The sequence below is a fragment of the Harpia harpyja genome, chromosome 15, assembly GCF_026419915.1.
Source record: "Harpia harpyja isolate bHarHar1 chromosome 15, bHarHar1 primary haplotype, whole genome shotgun sequence".
Taxonomy (NCBI): Eukaryota; Metazoa; Chordata; class Aves; order Accipitriformes; family Accipitridae; genus Harpia; species Harpia harpyja.
The window spans coordinates 20,887,810-20,909,445 of record NC_068954.1 but is presented as its reverse complement, the minus strand read 5'-3'; the positions used below and the strand labels follow the sequence as shown (position 1 = coordinate 20,909,445).

General features: G+C 36.1%; 1 protein-coding gene across 2 annotated transcripts in view; it reads right to left on the bottom strand.

Moving 5' to 3' along the window:
- The window catches only part of PXDN (peroxidasin), an 89,432-nt gene that overhangs the window by 43,987 nt on the left and 23,809 nt on the right, over positions 1-21,636 (bottom strand). Inside the window, exons 2-6 of one of the 2 annotated variants that reach the window (XM_052809753.1) lie at positions 16,847-16,918; positions 15,151-15,222; positions 8,148-8,219; positions 813-884; positions 149-220 (exon numbers count right to left, since the gene is read on the bottom strand). In XM_052809753.1, the coding sequence (XP_052665713.1) occupies positions 149-220; positions 813-884; positions 8,148-8,219; positions 15,151-15,222; positions 16,847-16,918 (360 nt within the window). The remainder of the gene's footprint in view (positions 1-148; positions 221-812; positions 885-8,147; positions 8,220-15,150; positions 15,223-16,846; positions 16,919-21,636) is intronic. The other variant, XM_052809754.1, reaches the window with a different exon arrangement.

Below are 21,636 nucleotides of genomic sequence, written 5' to 3'. Positions count from 1 at the left end.
AGAGCACAGCTTAGGAAAAATTATTTAATATGTAAAATAATTACACAATGAAAGGCATTTGCAAGAAAGATAAATATTGCAGGATGAGATACAGTATAATTAGGTTATTTAAACTTTCTTTCATTCAATAATAATTCAATTTACTTACAGTCTCTTCATAGATTCTAAGTGACTAAATGTTCCAGGAATCAAATGAGCTATTCTGTTGTTATGCAAAAATCTGTTAAAAAGCACAGAAATATGCATGTAATAATTCAGACTTTGAGATGTACTCATTTCATTTACATTCTTCTGAAAGTCCTTTAAGAGGAAGTAATTTTACAAAATTAAAAAGAAAATGAAACTTTTTCAGCAATTCATTGGCTGCTATTTTTTAAGTGGCCTCCACAGTGTATTTGGTGTGTCCATATGGGGAAAAAGAAGCCATAAGAAGACAAAGTATCCAAAAGGAAGGGAGTTCATAAGCATTCAAACGAGAAACTCAAAAAAAAAAAAAAAAAGTCATAATATAAATATTCTACTTCGTCATTCATAATATTTATTTTAGGCCAAACATTGATCACAGCTCTTTGGGAAATAGTTTTATAATAGAAAAATATACCACAGGCAATGCTCACTTCTGCATGTCTCTAAGGTCAGCCTGACCAAAGTGTTCTTGGCAAAGACTATGTAGTAGTTACAATAAAAAATTTAGATTAAAAATAATCTATGGGAATGATAAAAATATTATTTTCCAGTTTCAAACATTTGATTTAATTCAAACAAAGAAGCAAGCTGACTTCTGAATCTTACCCCAAGAAAAACAAACTTACAGCCTTTCAAGTTTTGGAAGATGGGTAAAGGATTCAGGTTCCAACGTTTCTATTTGATTAAAGTGCAGATACCTGAAAATATGTTAAACAAAAAGAAAAATACTGAAACAGTTTTCTTAATGAAGCTGAAATATTATTAAGCATTTGTTATTGTTTACACACTGTTTACACATCTAAATGGTGATAGTGATGTAGTGGATTAACTTTCTTCTGTTATCATCTGAATCCTGTACTTGAATCTGAGAAATACAAGACGTGACAAACAAGTAGGGTTTGCAGACCACTATAGTGTATGTGTGTGTGTGTGTCCGAATGTGTGCAAAAAAAAATTGTTTGAAAACCATTACTTTAGAGATTTTGGAGATACTACTTTGAACAACCTTTTGCCAAGTCTAATATTCATTAGTTTGCATACTTGAATAAATATTTATGGAAAAAAAATTATGATTTTTAACAGGAAAATGTTGCAGGTTGTTTAGAAAACATTTAGTTTCCAACAGAATAACATTTTAGTGGGCACCTGTTTTCATTGCTATCACACTGAATGAAAATTTCAAAAGATGCCGAGAAGTAACCTGCTCTAGTCCATGAATACTGACATTTTAAGCTATGAACACGCTCAAAAGCTCAAAAGCCAAACAAATTCATAATATGAAACCAAGTTTGACTGAACTGCTTTTAGACAAAGGGCTTCCCAGCAATTGGTGTACAATTAACCACCACAGCTGTGCTCTGTTTGATGCTCTGTTGATGCTTATGTAAGCTATTCATATTACACAGCAACAAATATTACACTGAAAAAGTCTAATGTAACAAGACAATTAACCAGATTATTAATCTGTAACTGCTGTGAAAATGGACAGCAAAGGCAGGATCATTTCAGTCTTGACTATGTTGTGGAGGTACTCCATAACCTTGCAGATGAGAAAGCAAGAAGTAGTTGATAAGAGTTGCACAAGGAACTGTGCAAATGATTTATAGACTTTGGATCCTGATCATATCCAAATGTATCCAAACCTCCTAAAGTTTCCTATTTGACCTCTGACAAACCCAGGAACATCTGGAGAATGTGCATATATAGAAATCACTGTGGGCTGAAGAGCGAAAAAGCCCATCATTTAAAAACAAAAAGAAAATCTCAGACCCCCAAATCTCCTAAAAAATCAATCCTTCAGCACGAAAAGTAAAAGGATGTGGGAACTCCCTTGCGCTGGAACACCGCATGTGCTCTACTCCCGGATCCGAGCCGAACGGTCACCGCGGAGAGAGGAAAGCGGGAACAAGCGGCGATTACGGCAGAGAGCCGTTGCAGCGAGCCCTGGAAGGCGTGTGCGGCGGGGAAGCCAGGCACGTGCCTGGCAGTCTCCCAGATCCCCCGCCAGCAGCAGCACGGCCCAAGCACGAGCCAGCAAGCGATGCCAGGGAGCAATGAATGGGGACCACAGAAAAAACCAATAAATCAGCACGGATGGGATCAGGCACATCGGAGCATCAAGTCTGCTTACTGCCAGTGCAACGCGTGGCCACACACTGTAGCGAGCATAGAGTATGATCCTCTTTGCATAAGGAAACAAGAAGTCCGTCATCACGCTATGCCTGCCAGTCTTCATCTCCCTTTTGAAAAAACAGGCCAATTTCATCTAAATTAAAAAACCAGACATCTCAAAGGCAGATACTTCCTGCAAGGTTCATTCGAGTCACCGGCGGAGGGAAGGGAGACCTCAGTCCGGTTCAGCCCCGAGGAAGGACCGGCAGGACGGGGCTGGTATTGGCCCCGCGGGCAGGGCCCGGCCACGAGGTGGGCAGGCACAGCTCGCCGGGAGCCAGGGCTCTGCTCGCCCAACTGCCCAGCATCAGCAGCATTTGGGAGGGGGCAAGGCAAGGTGGGGATCGCTGCAGTGAAAGAGGACGAAGGGAAAAACTAGGCACAACTATAGGGTTTGTTACTTCTTCTGAAGCAGCTTGGATTTTGGAAAAAAAGTACATAGGCTACTTCTTGTGCAGCCAACAGGGATTTTTTCCTTTTTAACTTTGTTAATTCTACTTGCATTTTTACGATTCATGAGCACCTTGCAAACGTATCTCCTTACCTTCCTGATAAATTAATCTCTTGTACGTCTTTGGCATTGACAAGGCAAGATTTGTAGGTACAAGTCATACTTCTTACTAGAGCAACAAACAATGTTGGTAAAAGCAGGCACATTGAGGCACACAACCCCTTCTTCAGGTCCATGGATCAGAGGTGAGATTAGCAGAGAGAAAAAGAAAGGACACCTCTCTCAGATGGTTTAAATGATGTATGTATACATCATTAAACTCAAAGCAACAGCTCATAACTGCTGTTTAGTATTCAAGACTACTGTAAGTACAGATGTAAAGAATACTTTTTGTGCCTGAAAACTCATCTTGTTTTTCCAACCAAATTAATCAGTCTAATTAAAACAATACTTCTGTTATGAACCTTGCCTTGTTTACAACCTCAAATCATCACAGATACAACTACAATAATTCAGGCACTGAAGCATAGTACAACAGTTAACTTTACCTCATCAGAAATCATGCTGCCTAAAGTAGCTCAAAAAATCAAATCATGAAGTCCAACTGGAAAATACTCTTAACTGCTTCATAAGACAAGTTAGTTGGGTTTTGCAGATCTTTAAATTATGACCTCAAAAAAGCCCTGAGCAACTTCTCAGGCAATTTATGAACAGAGCAAGGTACTAAATATGTGGGCAAAGTAATTAGCAGCAAGTGTAATTCTAAGAAAATAGATGCAGAAACCAGATTGCATTGTAAGTCTACAATAAAAAGAATAAAAAATCTTCGGCTTTACAACCTACACTTTAATCAAATTTTATCACTTAGGTTTATCACTTACGTTCTTTTCTTCTATGTACAACATTAACGCTTTTTTAAAGGATTTTTAATATTTTAATTAATATGAAAATTTCTTGGACGGGAAATTCACTTTAAAGGTAATCAAATTCAGGAAACAATCTCACACTGACATGTCTTTATAGATATTTTTTATGTTCAGAGTATAAAACGCTCTTAAAAATAGTAGTATGATGTAATGAATTTGATATTAAAAAGACTTTCATAATGGAAATTTAAATAAAAAGCATGCAAGAGTGATTTTTAAATACCTCTGTGTCTTCCTTTTCTAATTTTGAATTCACTATCAAGGATGAAACAGAAGGAAAGGAAATACTTAAAGGAAAAAAAAGTCTAAACCAAACACACCTAGAGGAAGATAAAGATTTGATCGAATAAGCATGGTACAGACTTTCTCTTTGTTATTATTAATCTTGGAGGGTGAACATTTACAGTAAAATTCAGTCCCAGTGGCATTTTTCACAGCACTATATTTAGGATTATATCTTCTGTAGTATAGGATTTTTGTAGAGGATTACTTTTATCATATATACCAATTGTTCATTTCTAATAGTATCTCGACATCTTTGGGGAAGTACTTAAAGTCCATTAGTTGAATATAATCTATGTTCTGAATATTTAAATAGCATGTTTGCCTTTTTGATTATTTGAAAGAGAATGAACAAACATATTTTTCCCACATTTATCAAAGAACTTTCCCTGCCCAGGGGTATGACAAGAAGTAACAGGCTTAAGCCACAAGGAAAGAGATTTAAATAAGATGTTACAGTAACGATATAAAATATTGGAACAAGATAATTAAGGACATTATGGAATCCTCTCTTTAAAGACTTTTAAAATAAGGCTAGATAAATATCTGTTTCCAGTCATCTAGGTTTGTTGTCCCTAGCTGATCTTATTTTAGAATAGTAAGAATGTACTTCTCAAGGCCCCTTTCATACCTTTTGGGTTGGTTGGTTTGTTTATTAATTACTTCTCTTTCATTATTCTTTACCATGGGAATTTTTAGCAGCAATGAGACTTTAATCAGGCTCCACTGTGTTAAATGTGCATAACTGCTCACATACAGTTATGCAAAAACCAGGAACTCTTTGTAATATAAAACTTTAAAAAATTCATAGCAACATTTCAAAGACACTGAAAATTGAATTGAGGGAAATAAAATGAATATAACAAGCTGCATCACTATATGGAAGATAACATTTTTATCTATTAATTTCCCCCCAAATATGTACATGTGTATATAAACTACAGCATACCTCTAATAACAGCCTATAAAGAGCAAAATTAGTATGTTAATATGAACGTTAAAAGAAAATGTATAATTAGTATTCAACTAAGATTAGGTAAACAGATTTAAATAATTCCATTAGTATTTGGGGATCCCACTAGTTAAGGACTGCAGTGAACACTTTTTGTCTCTGATACATACAGCTCATAAGCTGAGCTCTCAAAAAATATAGCAGATATTTGGAAGAAAAGCAATGTACACATATCTGGAAATAGAGTGCCTTTAGAACTCGATCTTGGGATCCAGATACAGCAAACTCATGACCTCCCAAGCCAGTTACTTGTGATATTTCAGGTGGGATTCAGTTGTCTAAGCACAGGCATATAGAGGCATATACCAGTTGTCTAAGTGCAAGCATATAGAGGCAGCTTTCGTTGCCTTTCGGGTGCTCTGGCTGCCTTCTGGCTGCTGCTCCGAAAAAATGCAAGTTTCCTGCAGCTTTGTGTTGTGCTTGCCAGACCCAAACATATGTCTTGCAGATTTAACAGGGTCTAAACTGGTACTAAGCGGCTACTTTTCATCAGCTGACTTTCTCCCTTCATGCCCTGCCATGACTGAAGAGTTAGGTGACGAAATATGTATGGCTCAGTGCGTTCAAGCATCTAAAACTGCCAAGTTTTTTCAGAATTTACTCTAGCACAAGTGAGTTTCAAGATCTGATTCAAAGATCTTATTCCCTTGGCAGAAATTTCCAAAGAAAAAGATATTTCTACTACATCAGCAGCTAAAAATTCTGCCATGGAGGCTTAAGAAGGATCCTGCCAGCCACAGTAAATACTGGGTTTGGGGTTTTTTCCATTATATATGCAACAGGTCTCCTAAATCAAACTATATTTACAGTTTCTCTTAAAGAAGAACAACAACAACAACAACAAAAAACCAACAAACAAAAAAACCCAGAAAAGTGTTTGCTTTGCTCTTCAGGTTTTTTTAAAAAAAGCAACTATCAGTTTCATTCTGCTTCACTGAACTAGAAGAAATTACTATGAGTCAAGACTTTCCCTGAGATGTGGACCACAGCATCTACTTCTGAGAACTCTGCTGAGCATTGAGAAGAGCATTTGGCTGAATCAACACATCCAGTAGCAAAATGCGTTTGATAACTTGAGGCCATAGAAGACTCAAGTGCAGAAAAATCAACTGAGTCGTCGATACAGTCCCAAACTGAAGTTGAAGGACCTGCAAACTTGTTCACAAAGACTAACTTCTGTCTTATGAACAGTGTTTCTCCAAAGACAAAGTGACAAAACAGACTGTAGAGTCAGAACCTATTTTTACGCTAAGGATGCATAAATGACAAATCTCTCATAAACTACAAATCTCAATGAATACGCTCCATTAAATTTATTTCCAGGTCTGCCACTGGCTTCCTGCGCTCCCATTCTTCCACCTGACAAGCCTTCTTTTTAAGCTCTGCCCAGAAAAAGGGCTCTAAAAGAAGTGAGCTTTCTGATACGCAGCCAGCAGGGCAGTAAACCCCCTCGGCAGCTCACCAGACCAGCCATAGGCACTACCTGTGGCAACCGATGCCGTGACACAAAGGGCAGTCACTGAGCAGTGACTGTGCCAGGCTCTGCTTCCATACTTCCCGGCTAGAGATGAGACTCAAACCCTGTTTAAAACTTAATTTCATACAGAATAATGTTGATGTCTCCAATCTGAGCTTAAGCTGATACAGTGTGGTATCACCGCAGGCAGAGACACTTAACTGCAACCTAGTGGAAAAGTACATTCAGGAGGTGTTAATATTCCAGAGTGACTCATGTTTTTCAGTCATAACATAGATCAACAGGAAGTAGAGCAAAAGAAAAAAGGACAAATGTTGCCACTTGCAGCGTATCAGGCTTGTGGCATGGGGAAGAGTATTATTTTGGAAGCATTAGTAATTCAATAAACGCACCTCAATATTTAAAATTCTACAAAGAAAATAAGAATTGCTATTAGCATGCAAGTAAGCCCTACCAGTTGCTGTCAATATGCTGCAGTAATCATTTCTAGAGTAGGAGGAAGAGGAAGAGAAAGGAAACAAATGACATATTTATATATGTTTTATAATTATCACTTTTGTTTTATATGGAAGCTCTTCCTTCAAAAGGCATCTATTGCCCTCTAAAATGAGCTTTTATGATTTTGTACCCATCCGAAGTGTCATTTCATTTCAGATACACACTGTGTCCACTAATATCCACGAGAGGTTTATAATAACAAGGAAACTGGTACATATCATAGAAAATTTGTAATACACCAATAACTGTCAGGAGTTTCAAAATTTATGTTGCTCCTAGAAGAAAGATGTTCAGCCCCCAAAATTTATATGCTACAAAACTCATTGGTCTAGTACTGTTATTTGGCAGCCAAACTGTGAAATAGCTATGCATTTATAGCTCTCTCTGTTTTTCTAAACATTACCACAATGAATGTATAGCAATGCTTTCTGATTATAAGACAAAATATAAACTTAATGGTATCAATACAATCAGTTTTTGTCATGCTAAGGACTGCATTTTTCATTCTTTTTTTGATAGAAATTATTCTTCAGTCATTATACAGGAAAAGGAGTATGATTTTAATCAGTCTTTCTAGAAGACATTACTGAAGCATCTACATTACAAATAATGAACTTTCTTACTTTTTAAACATCTGTATATGGTAATTATTAACACATATCCATAATAGTAAGGTTTTAATTTTAAAAACTCTTCTTGTATTAAAATATAACAAAACTGGGTTAAACTTCAGGAGGCTAATTCAGCTTTAGTTATGCTGCATAAAACAAAGTCACTGCTGCAGTCAAAGGAATTGCAATGTTATTACACCTACAGAAATGAAATCAGAATCTCTCTCTAAGCAATACACATTAGTTTTCAACATTTTCCACAATAATGCTGCTTCTTCGTCAAAGCTATGTAACAATATATAGGGACACCGGGAATGCAAATCACAAATAAAAGACAAACATAGAAATGAGGAATTTGACACAGAGATCAATTGTGTTTTTTCACATGCAAATGATTATGAGGCTCTCTGCCTAACAACCCAGGGAGTGCGGACATGCAGAGCATGCAGGCAGGATGTACGGATCAAGGCGTGCACTTTTCCTCTGCAGGGGAACCATGGAGATGACAGCACAGAAGAGAAAAGGCACTTACAGTTGTTCTAGAGAGGCAAGTCCTTTAAATGCTTGCCTGTCAATTGACTGGATTTCATTCTTGTACAAATAGCTGAAACAAGAAACAATCAGTAATATTAGTACACAAACAAGAGCTACATGAAGGTGGAAAAGAAGAATTAAGTTGACACGTGAAGACAGTTTTTCAACTACATATTAGGAAAAAAATACAAAACAAAAACTAAACACATACACATAAAAATATTTTGTCCTTCAGATTTCATCCCAAATGTTTGCCAGGAAAGACAAAAGTCTGGGGCCTTGTAGGCCCTCAGGCTGTCACCCAGATGGTCTTGGGCTTCCCAGTGCTCACTGTTACTATTTACTGTTTCTTTGCCCCTCAGTTTCTTGATGGGCTTGCCAAAGTCAAAATAAATTCAACTCAATGGGACAGAATTGCATCAGAAGTGCCTTTACCAGAACACACCAGGGATGCCATTGGCCTCTTGCTTTCTTTAAAATATCTTATCTGAATACTGGTACAAATATTCAAATTATGATGGAATAAGTCTTTTTACTGGACTTGGAGAACAAACTGAGAATTTCTATAACTCCGCCTGAGTCACCTTTTGAATATTTACAAAAAAATAGAAGTTAGAATATTGGTAGTGCATTCATAAAACAGCATTGTATGTTTGTTTTATAACTGTGTAGAAGATGGACATTAGGTCCCCAATGATACTCTAAACAGAATAAACATATGCAGGCTACCAGTATGTTCACATGTGTTGTCTATACCTTTTCTACAGAATTAAAATAAGTGGGGATGGATCAGTGTACATGCTCATGTTCATAATGCTTTTAACAGCAAGGATGGTTTAGTCAGAGGGTGTTGGAAAAAAATCACACAGTTTAGCTGATGACTGCAGTTTCTGCATGGAGGCAGCAAATGAAAATACTTTTGGGGTTCAGTGTCAGTCACCCTCTTTTTGTGTTAGGTTAGGAACAGGTTTCCAGTTAAGAACTTTCTCACAATTATTTGACAAATGATTTGAAACTCAGTTAATCAGGCACGGATTTCTATGAAAAAGGGATGAAGAGACTTTGGACCACAAATGGCTTTATTAGCAGGCATTTTATTAGTAGTGGGTTCGGCTTTTCTATTATTACTGTTTTCAGTAACTTACTGGAAATATTGCAAACTTCTTTTGATGCAACAGATAAATACTGGCTCTGCTGGAGTTGGTGGCAGTTTTTACATCAACTTGACAACAGGCAACATTTCACAATAGGCCCTAACAAGGAAAAAAGTTGTGCATACCTGATGTTCAACTCATGACAACTTTGAGGGACAATATGGAGTAGTATCCTTCCCTTGAGTTTAAATTTAGTTTTCCAATGCATTGCTTGCTGCGATTCCAACACATTAATATACAGAGACTCAGGTGTGCTTAATTAACATAGATATGCACCTGAACAAAAAGCAGAGTTCCTCCAATAACAGAATAACAAGGAAGGAAAAATTTCTGAGGTTTTTAAAATGCTCAAAATTATGAACAAATTAAACTAGAAAAAAAATATTCTCATGTGAAATTACTGTAAAAACTTTAAAAATAATTTGAAAAGAGAGAAAGTAGATGTATTACACATTTTGGATGTGGAATTGGTTTTTATTCTATTTGAAAAAAATATTTTTTCACAAGTATTCAAATATTTGTTTTGAATCAGATTCATCTGAGGATCATAGTCATTACAATTTTGTCTCTTCTTAATTTTCCTCTCTGTATGATATTAAATTCCTATCATCTTATTTTCCAGCGAGAATTTTGAATGCACCATTTCTTTTCACTCCTCAGAAAATTTCAAGGACTGAACAGCTAAAGCGTTATTTGCCTTTCTTAATACACTCCACTTGGCAGTGTGGAAATTCCTCCTATTTCTCTGAGTAGGAAACTTCTGATCAGACCAGTGAACCAGAGTGGGCTAAGATGGTTTTAATAACCAATCTCAGATAAGTATCTCTTGTGGGCATTTGAACAATTTTATTCAAGAAATCTGAATTAATCCAATTTTTAAAAAAAAGTTTTACCAGAATCACTCATGTTACTTTTATTTACCTTCTGCAGACAAAGTAAGGCAGAGTGAAAAATAAAGGTGTGTTAGAGAAAAATAAAGGTGCGATAATGACTTCGTAGTTTTGCAAACTTTTACCACCATACTGCAGGGAAGGGAGCAGCCTTTCATGTCCCCTTTTGGAGCTCTAACCAAGCCACCATAGTGGGACTTTATTTGGGATTCAGCTTTAAACCACAACTTTTTCCATTTGGATCAGAAAACCCTCAGCCACAGGACACTCAACTGACCTCAGTCCATCACGTCCCCCCTCCACAGAGAAACCCCAACAACCCCAAGGCTACAAACACGTATGTCCTATGGCAGATGTGTTAACCAGACTTTCATTTAATTGTGTAGATGTTTCCCTGAGGGTATTAACAGAAAGAAAAATTTATAAATATTTGCCTAATGGAGAGAGATGACAGAATACAAAATACAAATAAGTAGCACTCACAAAAAATATTTGTCTTTCTAAAGTGCTACTGTGCCTAACAAGTAAAACTTTGTAAACATTGCACTAATCTTTAACAAAAACATTCTCAAAATTTATCCCAGTTAATTAGCGTAAAACAGATTTAGAGTATAATTAGGGAAAAAGTAATTTATCATTTAATTTACCTAAAAGTTCTCTTACAGAACTAAACCATTATATTTTACAAAGAATGAATAACTAGTGGATTAAGATGAAAAAGGGATATATTATACTAAGACATTAAATTATTTTCTGGCAATTACTACTAACTGTTTTCAGAAGAGTTGAAAAACCCAGCATTTTTCGAGAAATGCAAGCAAGGCTGATAGAGGCTAGAGGTACTGGTCACATACTTGGGAAATGAAAAAAACAAATAGGTAACCAGTTATCAGAAAATTAGAAAAAAAGTAGTTTTAATTAAAAAGTTTGCTAGATCCCCTATGAGGATAATTTTGGTTTGTTTGGTTTTTTTAATGGACCGTATTAAAAGTCATGTGATTTAAGGCAAGTAAGGTCCAGATGTATTTGTTTGGAACCAGAAGGAAAAAAAAGTAAAAAGTAATAGCAATATCAGGCATTGTAGAGTTAAACCTGACAAGTAAATAAATACAGCAAAGAGAGATTTATATAGAAACATAAAGGAGACAGTGGAATTAGCAACATGAATTGAAAAGAAATGAGATCCAGAATGACCGGAGCTTGTCAAAGGACAAAGTAACATGACCACGACAGCAACAGTGGCAGAAGGCACAGAAGGAAAAGTGACCTAATCCCATTTCTAGAAGGGCGAGGTCAGCAACTCAGCACTTTGGCATACCTATAATGTATCTTGTACCACTATTACTTCATTCACCAAAGGCAAAACAAACCTTGCATGTTCCCTTTTAGTATTTCCAGAACTGATACATTTCATACAATCTTAATTTCCATTTATCATATGCTTATCGCAATGTTGTCATGTCTGATTCCTCACCTCTCCATTTCTTACTAAGTGAACGTCTCAATGTTGTTGCCAAAGTTATTTTCATTCTCCATTTTTATTTCCTTCACACTAGCTTCTAGTTTACTGCTCTGTAATGCTCTGACCAAGTACCTTCTCTTTAACTGGAAAGGTTTTTTTAATCACTAATCTGTATTTCATATTTTTCCACATCTCCTCCCTAAATTCTTTCTTTTTAACTTAACCTCATTTTTTTCCACTGCTGATTCCAAATCTTCTAGTATCCTACATGTTAAAACAGTAGTATGTGTCTACCTTCAATTCCCAATTATCTTCTCTCTTGGAGAATAAACTGTTGACTTTCAGGATCAGGAAGGATTACCCTACCAAGTTGCCACAAATCTGCCTGCATCTACATTATAAGGTTGGGAAGCTTTTCTTTCTCATCTTTCTGCACTACCACCTCTAGTCAGTAAACTAAATAACTCACAGGAAGTCAATTAAATATATTCAGTGTACCATATACATCATGTACACATATACCTATACATCTTGTATCAGGAACAACAAATTACAAACATGTTACCAATTATTTTGCTCATATGAAGACAACTTTTAAAGTTTATTTTAGACAGGAGTGTTTACAGTACCCTTTGCAGAAGGGGAACATAAGACCCAAAACATTATACAGAATCACTGAAGTGCAGATATAAACTATATTATGGGTTGGGTCCAAGTTACTAATGCTTTTTTGATCCTTACTAAAGAACCATATTGCCAACACTAAGGTATGCGAAATAAAGACAGACAGACAGAAAGGCAGAAAGGCAGCAAAAAAAAAAAGTATTCTCTTTGTTTCGTAGCAAAACAGTAATAATAATTTCTTTCCAACTTTTAGTATATGAATTCAAAGATAAATTATTGCCACAAACAGCACAGCAAGATCACGCAAAACTGTTTATAGAACTGTCGAAATTTCAATTACATAAAGAACAAGACAACAAGATAACAAATATTCCTATAAATAAGCTTCAAAATTGTATGTGCATAATTTTCTTTTTATAATGTAAAGACCAACTTCTACAATGATGAATATTTTTAATGTACAGAAAATTAAGGAAGTATCATTACTTTTTGCCAAAATTTGTTCTTCAGATAGAGAATTCTGAAAACATATACCTCATAAAACTCCAAGCTCAATTTCAGAAATAGTACAAAGAACCATTTGAAAATTCTAGGCGTTCTTTGACACTTGCTGGAAAAAAGTTTTGTCCGAAAGCACAATACTGATCTTCAGCAGAGATACAAGAATGGGCCTTGACGTCTAATCTCTCAGACTCTGGCTTTTTTTTTTATAATAAATATACTGTATCATGTTTTATACTTACATATTTTATATATAACTATATAGTTACAGGTATTTTTATACATAGTCAAATATTCATATTTACTAATAGTTCTACATTTTATATTTATATACGCTTATATTTTGCTAAATAAAAGCCACTGAGAAATGACAGGCTTTCTAAAATTACTCAGTGAATTATATATTTTCAGAACCATCTGCAGTCCAGTACTTGAGTTCTCATAAGAACACAACTAACATTATGGACCAATGATCTCATTTTATGAAACACAACAATACAAGTTAGGTTTGCAAATATCCATTGGATCAGGCCATATAAAACCTCAATTATTCCAGATGATTTGGCTTTATAATAAGAATTCTTAACAATATTTCTAACTTTTGTACAATCTCTCCCTCCTAATTTCTACTTCAGTTGATCCTATTGAGAAAAAAAATGGTCTGTTTTGTTCCCTTTGTTCCATAGAATACAGTTAGCATGTACTTAGCTGAAATCTTCACAGCTGAACTGTATGTATTTGGTACATTTAAGCTTTCTGCATTGATTATCTGACCAGTACCAGCATTTTTATAACTTTAAGGCTGTATAGTTTAAAGCTAAACATTTATATCACAGCCATTGAAACAGGCAAAAAGATCTTAAAGTTTATTTTAGCAAAATGGGGGATGGCTTTAAAGAAGAGCTCTCTGCAGTTGAATGACCTACCACATTGAACTTTATATTCAAATTTCCAGGGAACAAGAGAAAAGGAAAAGATCTTCCTCTTAACAACATAAATATGGACAAACATTACTACATGTATATGAAAACAAATCATAGTTATCTCTTTTCACTCTTTTATTGAACTGAACAGAGTGCATAGCTGAGTTTTATCTCAGGTTTACTACAGGTAGGCAAAGGCAAGCATGTGAAAACAAAGAACTAATAAGAACCAACTAGTATTTTTGCACAGTGGCTGACTATGGAAAGAAGCTTAGCTATCCTGAATCAGCAGACCTGATGTACTCCACTACCAGGTCCACCATACAAACACATCTTGTAACAAATACAAACATCATGGACTTTAATAATTCATTTGGGATAGTTTTTTCAATATTCTTTTTCCTGCTATTGTATATAGAAAAAAGAATTTTATTACTGAAAGACAATACACTTAAAAATGAGACCAGGAAGTGTAATCAAACACAGCTTGGAAAACCAGGTAATGTGTCTGCACAAAATTATGTGATTTTTGTTTTCCTCCCTTCTCCCACCTCCTTAGAGCTATTCAGGCTGCATTCTTGAAAACTAGATGGAAAATAAGGCTTCTGAATTGTTTCTAAAACAATGAAATCTCAAAGTGACCATTTTTTTCTGTACAGCATTCAAGCAATGATCAATACTCCAAGACAACGGAGTGAAACTTTTCTACGCGACACTACATAAGGTGGACTCCAGAGACTAGACCTGAGAATCCATGACAATTTACTATTCAGCTTTAGTCTTTTATACAGATAAAAATAACATTTTTGATGCCTTTTGTTTATTCGGATAATTAATACACTTGATATATTTGTTAAAAATGGAAGGAGTTAGTCTTAAAATATACAGGGTGCCTGAAGACATAGAACTTACAGCAAATCATACAGGTACTTTTCTATTGTGTCTTTGACTTGATTTTTCTCTTATGAATTTATACAGCATTCAGTGAATAATTTAGGAGCAGTTAAAAAGCTTATATAAGTTACAAGCTTCTGCAGACACAAATCTTGGACTAGCTGCTTTTAAACCACTTTTCAAAACACAAACTTAAAAAGTACCTGTATGAAGGTTTCGGTGAACCTTTAAAGAGGTGACTTCCTAAACCTTTCAACATATCCCTTTTTATATTATCTTTTAAGTTGCGTATAGTAAACAGCAACTAGCAAGTCATTTAAAATCTACTGCCTACAGATATCACAGTCTTATATTAGCAAATCTCAAAGCACCTATTTATAGAAACAAAGGTTCACAGTTGCCCCCATCCCATAAATTAATTTCACAGTTTTTCAAAGCAGTTTATCTCCTGATATACTGAGTCAGATTAAAACACAATCTCAGATTAAAACACTTTCCCATTGAAGAAGTTCAGTTACACATTGATGCAAAAAGTGACATTCATTTAACTTACAGATATTTCAGATTTTCAAGGTCTTCAAATGCCCCACTAGGTATTCTTTTGATTTGATTATTGTTTAGAAGCCTATAAAAAGAAATAAACAGCCATTGATTTTAACATACAGGCACACTAGGGGGAAAAAAAAAAAGTGTAATAGCAGGTGTAATGTAGCATTAAAAGGAAAACTTAAAAAAAATAACAAAACAAAACACTTTTTCCCCTAACCGTAACTGTTAGAAGAATAAGTGATGTGCTTACAGCTGCTCAGTCACTACCCTGCAGGAGAAAACTCTGAAAAAAATAGACAGAAATAAAAAAAGAAAAAAAAATCTAAAAATTGATACAATGTGGCTTTTTGTAGGTATCCGAGATAAAGATGAAGGGAAAAAAAATCTTGGTCTCAAGTCTACACATCAGTTTGAAATTGATAAAATCACTGTTAACAAAGATTTGTCATTAGCAGGGGCATTAAAGTGAATGTTCCTAGATGATGCTTAGCAATATTCTGTGTACTGGGCCCTTTACATCATACAGGAACACAACTGCCTGTATTTACAGATTTGCACTCATCCCTCACGCAGTGGTTTTATGAAGAGAAGGGAATCCAAACTTAACGAATCCTGTCTTTATTCGGGACTACTGGATCTCAGATCAGTGATTTGGACAGTTAAAACTTGAGGTTGTATATCTGACAGAAATTGTAATTCAAAACTGGGAATCAACTGCAAACAGAGGTATGATCAAAAGTGACTGGAAGTAGGGGTAGCTGGTAAAAACATCTTGGTAGCACAGATTTGGACAACATACTTTTGGGGGAACATCCTATCATTTATTCTGGTGTGAATATACACTACAAGATGTCTCAATACATTTGTTGTTATGTGCTTGCAAGATAAATAGATAATAGTGATCCAAAGCTCACTGATATCACTACTGTATTTCAGTTCACACACTACTTCTGTTCTAGAAAACAGTCAAATTTGTAATATATACATAAATTACATACATTTAAAAGTAAAAATAACCATCTTACTTCCTCCTCATGTCTGCTAATATATTAGAGAAGAGAAACATGCATGCATTTGTCTCAAAAGTGATGTTTGAATTAATGACAAAGAAGATACTAACTTAAAACTATAATACACATACTATTTGCATTACAGTTTGTAAAAAGTCTTTTAAAAAACACAGACTTCTCTTCACAAACATATATGATAACAAAGACCTCCATAAAAGGCAGCTCAGTGGGAACAAAACCTTCCAACTTCTGCCAGTCCTGGTGAGCACGTTAGAATAGGGAAGTTCAAAACATTAGTTTATCAAATATTTTTGTAACTGCAACACACTTGCACATCTGAGCCTTTGAACAGCTTTGTTGTAACTCCACGATTTATTATGTGATATTCCACCAAAGTAATTTTGCACAGTTTGGAAAAAGTATACAGTAAAGCCCTGTATTTTTCATACCTCCAATTAAAGTATGTTAATAAAAAATGAGGATGTAAATAATTTCTTTTTTTATTTTAATCAAGCTGGTTTTGCTTTCAAATCCTTTGGGCCTGAACCCCACTTCCCTCACCTGTGTAAATACTACAGCTGAAATTTGTGAGACTACTTACCTGTGATAAGTGAGCAAATTTGACACATTATCAAATTAATCATATTAAATCAAAAGGGGAAAGGGCCTTAGGGTTGAAAAAGAACTTACAGTGTGTTCAGGTTTTTAAGCCGTCTAAACTCTCCAGGCTGGATTTCTTTAATCCTATTAAATCTTAGGTCTCTGTAGAATAAAGAAAGAAGAATCATGTTATAAAAAACATCTATGTATTTCTTCATGTGAAAAAACGAACTAAGCAAAAGTCATTTGTGACTACCGTGACCAGCCTCCATCCACAAACCATAGCTTTTGACCAAAGGAGAAGGCAAAACAAACCCAGACACTGTTTGACAAGTTTAAGCAGAGGGTTGACCAAACCCAGCCTCAGCGGTCAATACTGAAGGCTGCATCAAAGCTGAACCTATGGTCATGAAGGATGTTCTCTTCCACGGTGGAGCAACTTGTAATGGGATGATGAATTGTATTTCACTAAACTGAACTGACTCCATGGAAATAAAAATGCTTGTAAATAAACAGATATAGAAAAATTGGGATCAGAAAAAAGCTCAGGAAAAAGAGACAGCTTTCAAGACTTTTAAGCTACTCCATTCGTTTGTTTTGGGTAAGGAGGCTTAAGTGCCTTACGTTGTCCTGCTTTTAAAACCTGTAAATCCAGCTGCCTGAAGCTATTTATGCTCTTATTTAATTTTACTTTCTCTTAGTTTTTCATATGATTTTACCATCTTCAGTTTCCTGTTAGATCTATAGCCTAATTAGAACTTCTCCAAGAAGAATGAAACCACTTTCTCAAGCGAGGTGCTGCAGAGCGAGCAGGGACAGGGAGTGAGGCGGCAGCAGCGTGGGGACGGGGGGAAACGCCATGGCCGCGCCAGTCTCACACCTCCCTGCTGCTGAAGGAAGGCGGCAGAGTTTTCCACCTCCACCCACCTCCTGTCCGCCCCTGGCCCCGAGTCGCACGGTCTTGCTGCTTGCCTCCACTGGCTGTTGTATTCCCAGTGGCTCAGAAACTCAGGACCAGCAATAAACCCATGCAAAAAAAAAAAAAAAAAACAGGAAATAATTTTCTGCCTGATTAGCAAACTGAACGGGCTTCCTGGGAGGCCACACAGGTGAGAGAGGGACTGCAAGGAGAGATCAGGACCAGGGGAAAGGAAGAAGGGCGGCAGGTCTGTCCTCTTCCCTAGCAGCAGACCAAGGACACCAGGACCTTAGGGTCTCTGGCAAGTGAACAGAAGGGAAGCAAACGGAAAGTAAGTAAAATCTGAAAGACTGTGATCACACTTATTGCACTGTCCTTCCTAGAACACACACTTACCAATTGCTTTCAAAAGTAGGACATAAACATGTCATAACTTCAATCTTTGCGCCAAAAGCAGTCCTAATTAAAACATAAATATGCACTGCGTTTTAACGGGTAATATGGCATCAAGAAGTCTCTTGGGAATTTGGTATTTAGTCAAAGGAAATACAGAAAAGCAGACAAAAAGTCAGCTGCATACTAATCCCATATAACCCCACTGTACGTAATGGAGGGTATAGTTGCCTGAAGTCTTTTGCAAAGAGCGTACTTAAGCATCATTCCTCATGAATCAGCCCAACAGGGCTTATTCAGCTCTGGAATAATGGCCTCAGAAGGACTTTTTCTACATAAGTGGTTTAGGATGTGTCCTACTGTTCATTGTAAGGAAAGGATTAGACATGTGGTTCTGTTTGCATTACACTCCACCAAAATATTTGATCAGTGACTGGAATAAATGAGGGATGCAAACTGCTATCCCTTATTTAGATGCGTAGTTAAACTGCCTGTAGACATGCAGGACAGCCCCATTACTCAACTCCCAGCTCAACTGAAGATTTCCAGATTTAGAAGCACAAATTGTCATAGCTTGAATTTGTTCTTTACCAAAGCACCTTCTTCAGTTATAGCTAAACAGCGTTACGTTTTGTTCATCACTCACACAAGAAATACTCACTTATCACACACGAAACACACATGTCCCTGATGAGAGATGCTGCCTATGAATCACTGAATCTCAGGTGCCGACATTTTCTACACGAGCATTGAATGTCGTAGCCTGCACTGAGAGAAGATACAGCAGATCCCTCTGTAAGCATCATTGGACATGACATTCCACTTTACTGAGAGCTTTTTCTAGATTGTCTGAAAGTTTATTGTTTTTCAAGGAAGTGTTTTAATTTTGATTAAAATAATCAAAAGTGCAAACATCCAATATTCATTAATGGAATATTGAAAACTGAGAATTTTTCAAAAGCCTCAAAATACCATTACAACTAGCAATATTTAGCTCCTAAACAACACAGGACTTCTCAAATCGATATTTCTTTTTTAAAGTTCCACAGTTAAAAATAAATCTTTACCCAAACTAGGCATAGACAGAATGCAGAATGTCTTTTTAGCTAAAAAAACCCCCACACATTCATCCATATGAAAAGCAATTCCCTACAGTGAAGCAAAGCTGATAAATAAGTACGTAACTTTCACGAATGCAATGAAGGTGCCGGTCCTCTGAGTCAGCATCAAAATGAGCACCCTTTTGATGTATCAAATCCATTCTGCAGTAAATCGCTAGGATAACTAGGGATTAACAACATCAATCAAAATAATTTATATTATTTTACTATCGCCGCTTATAGTGATATTTTATCCCAGCTCCTGACACTATTGCCCTTCTCATATGAAGTTGTTAAGACTAAATAACACATCGTTTGAAATCCTACCCATTCATTTTCATTCTGCATAAAGGTATTAAAAAAGAGCTGTAATAAAGCACAGCACCCAAATTTTCACTAGAGCTCAGTGCATTTGGTATCTCTAAGTAGATACCATAGAAAGCTATGATGATGATACATTTTTATAAAGATTAATTATACGTTTTGTTTAAAGTTAGTACCACAATTACGTTAAAATTGGATTAAAAACAATGGTAATCTTACTAAAATGTAGGATTACAATTTTGGTACATTCCTTCAAAGGGGAGCTCCTTCTTCAAAGGAAGTAACCCTTCTAAGTGTTAACTTGAAGTTTTTTCATTAATTTTTCAGCACAAAATCCCCCAAAATAAAGAGTGAGGCTGATCACAAATGCTGCTCAAAATAAAGAACACACAACCTCTTTTGTTCTCTAAATTAATATAATTATACTTCATGAGGTATTTCTTGTACACAGAAAAGTTAAGTCATAACCACTGTAAATTGCTCAAGAAGAAATTCTGTCAAACTGTCTTAATTTGCTTATATAACAGGATAATAAGCCAAGTGGATAAAGGAAATAGAGTATACATTGCATACATTAGTTTAAGGGTTTTGATACAGGCCATTCACATAAACAAACCACAGAAATATGGTTTAGAGGAAATCTCTGTAAACCAAGTGTTCAACTGGTTGGGAAAAAGAGGATAAGCAAAGACTAGTTATTGAACTGAAAGGTTGTATTGGGTAGATTTGGGCAGAAATCTGCCATAAGGTACTAAATATTTTAAGACAAGGTTGGTAGAACTAAAAATAAGCTTTTCAAGTTTGCAGATGTTAGCAAATTTGGAGTGGCTGTAACTATTCTGGAAGATGTTTGAGATTAGAAACAAGCCTGAAGTTATAAATCCCTGAGAAGTGGAAATAACCAAACAGCAAGGAGACAGGGAAGAATCAGACAGCCACCAGATCTTTCAAAGATAATTAAGGTTTCAGTAGATGATGAAAAAAAAGTTAAAAAGCCTCAGTCACCACTGCCATACCATTGTAGAAAACAAAATATTCCATACTGAACAGGAGTACCATTTCTCGGGCTTGAAATGTCATCCTCCCATGGTGGAGACCCCATGTCCAGCTTATGAGAACTGACCGCATTTCAGAGGACAGGAGAGGAGCTCAGAGAAAAAGCATAACAGCAAGGGGAGTGCAGGGAAACATCCCCTCGGAGAGTGAACAGCAGGAATGAGGACTGTGTTAGACTGAAAAATTAGTAAGGGTAGCTCAAGCAGGCCATTATGATCCAGACCTTCAAAGACACTTTGTGCTGCTGAAATAATGTGTGGTTAATCAGCATGATGAGGTTTCTTGTCCCTTTTTTTCAGACTAGTTCCTGCCCAACCGTGCTGCCACATGACTTTTTACTCACAAAAGCCTGTTCCATGCCCATTCATTTCACTTTCACCTTTTTCGTTGTTCCCCGTTTTGCTCTTACAAACTGACTGCATCCTGGCTGCATGCTGTGCTTTGGGGCTTAGTGAGCCTGACTTCCACTGACCGGCCAGAGTGCAGCAAAAGGCTAAACCAGCAGACTGAGGGAGTCCACCCCAGTTGCTGACTGTCATTTGTCCCCTCCCTAATCTCTAAAGAAAAAATAAAACAACCAATAAAAATTATGCAAACACCTATGATGATGGCACGGGATTTTAGGGTACTATAATAACTTTTGCATAATAATCCAAACCGAAATGTCATGCATTCAGTTTTTCAAATAAAAATCCAGTACAGCTAACTCCTAATTCAGATTGTCTCCTTTATTATGTGTTTCACAGTGAAAATATTTACTCCTTAAAATGATGCCTAGACAGCATAATACTACTTTTAGGGAAGAGTATGCTACTGCTGCTTTCTTCTATTGAATTCTCTTAAGTTGTGGTCCTGTACCTAAGCATCTTCCTTCAGAGAAATTCTGCCTGACCTCCAAAAAGTCTTTGCTAACAGTGTTATCTCTTGGCTCTCGTTCTCAAACACAGCCAGGTGTATGTACATATGTAGAAAAAGAGTAATTACAATGAAAACGACCTTTCCTTTCTACATAAAGCCCTAACACTTGTCTGTCAATTCACAAAAACATCCTAAATACTAACGGTTGCCACTTTCCTCCTTCTTGCAAC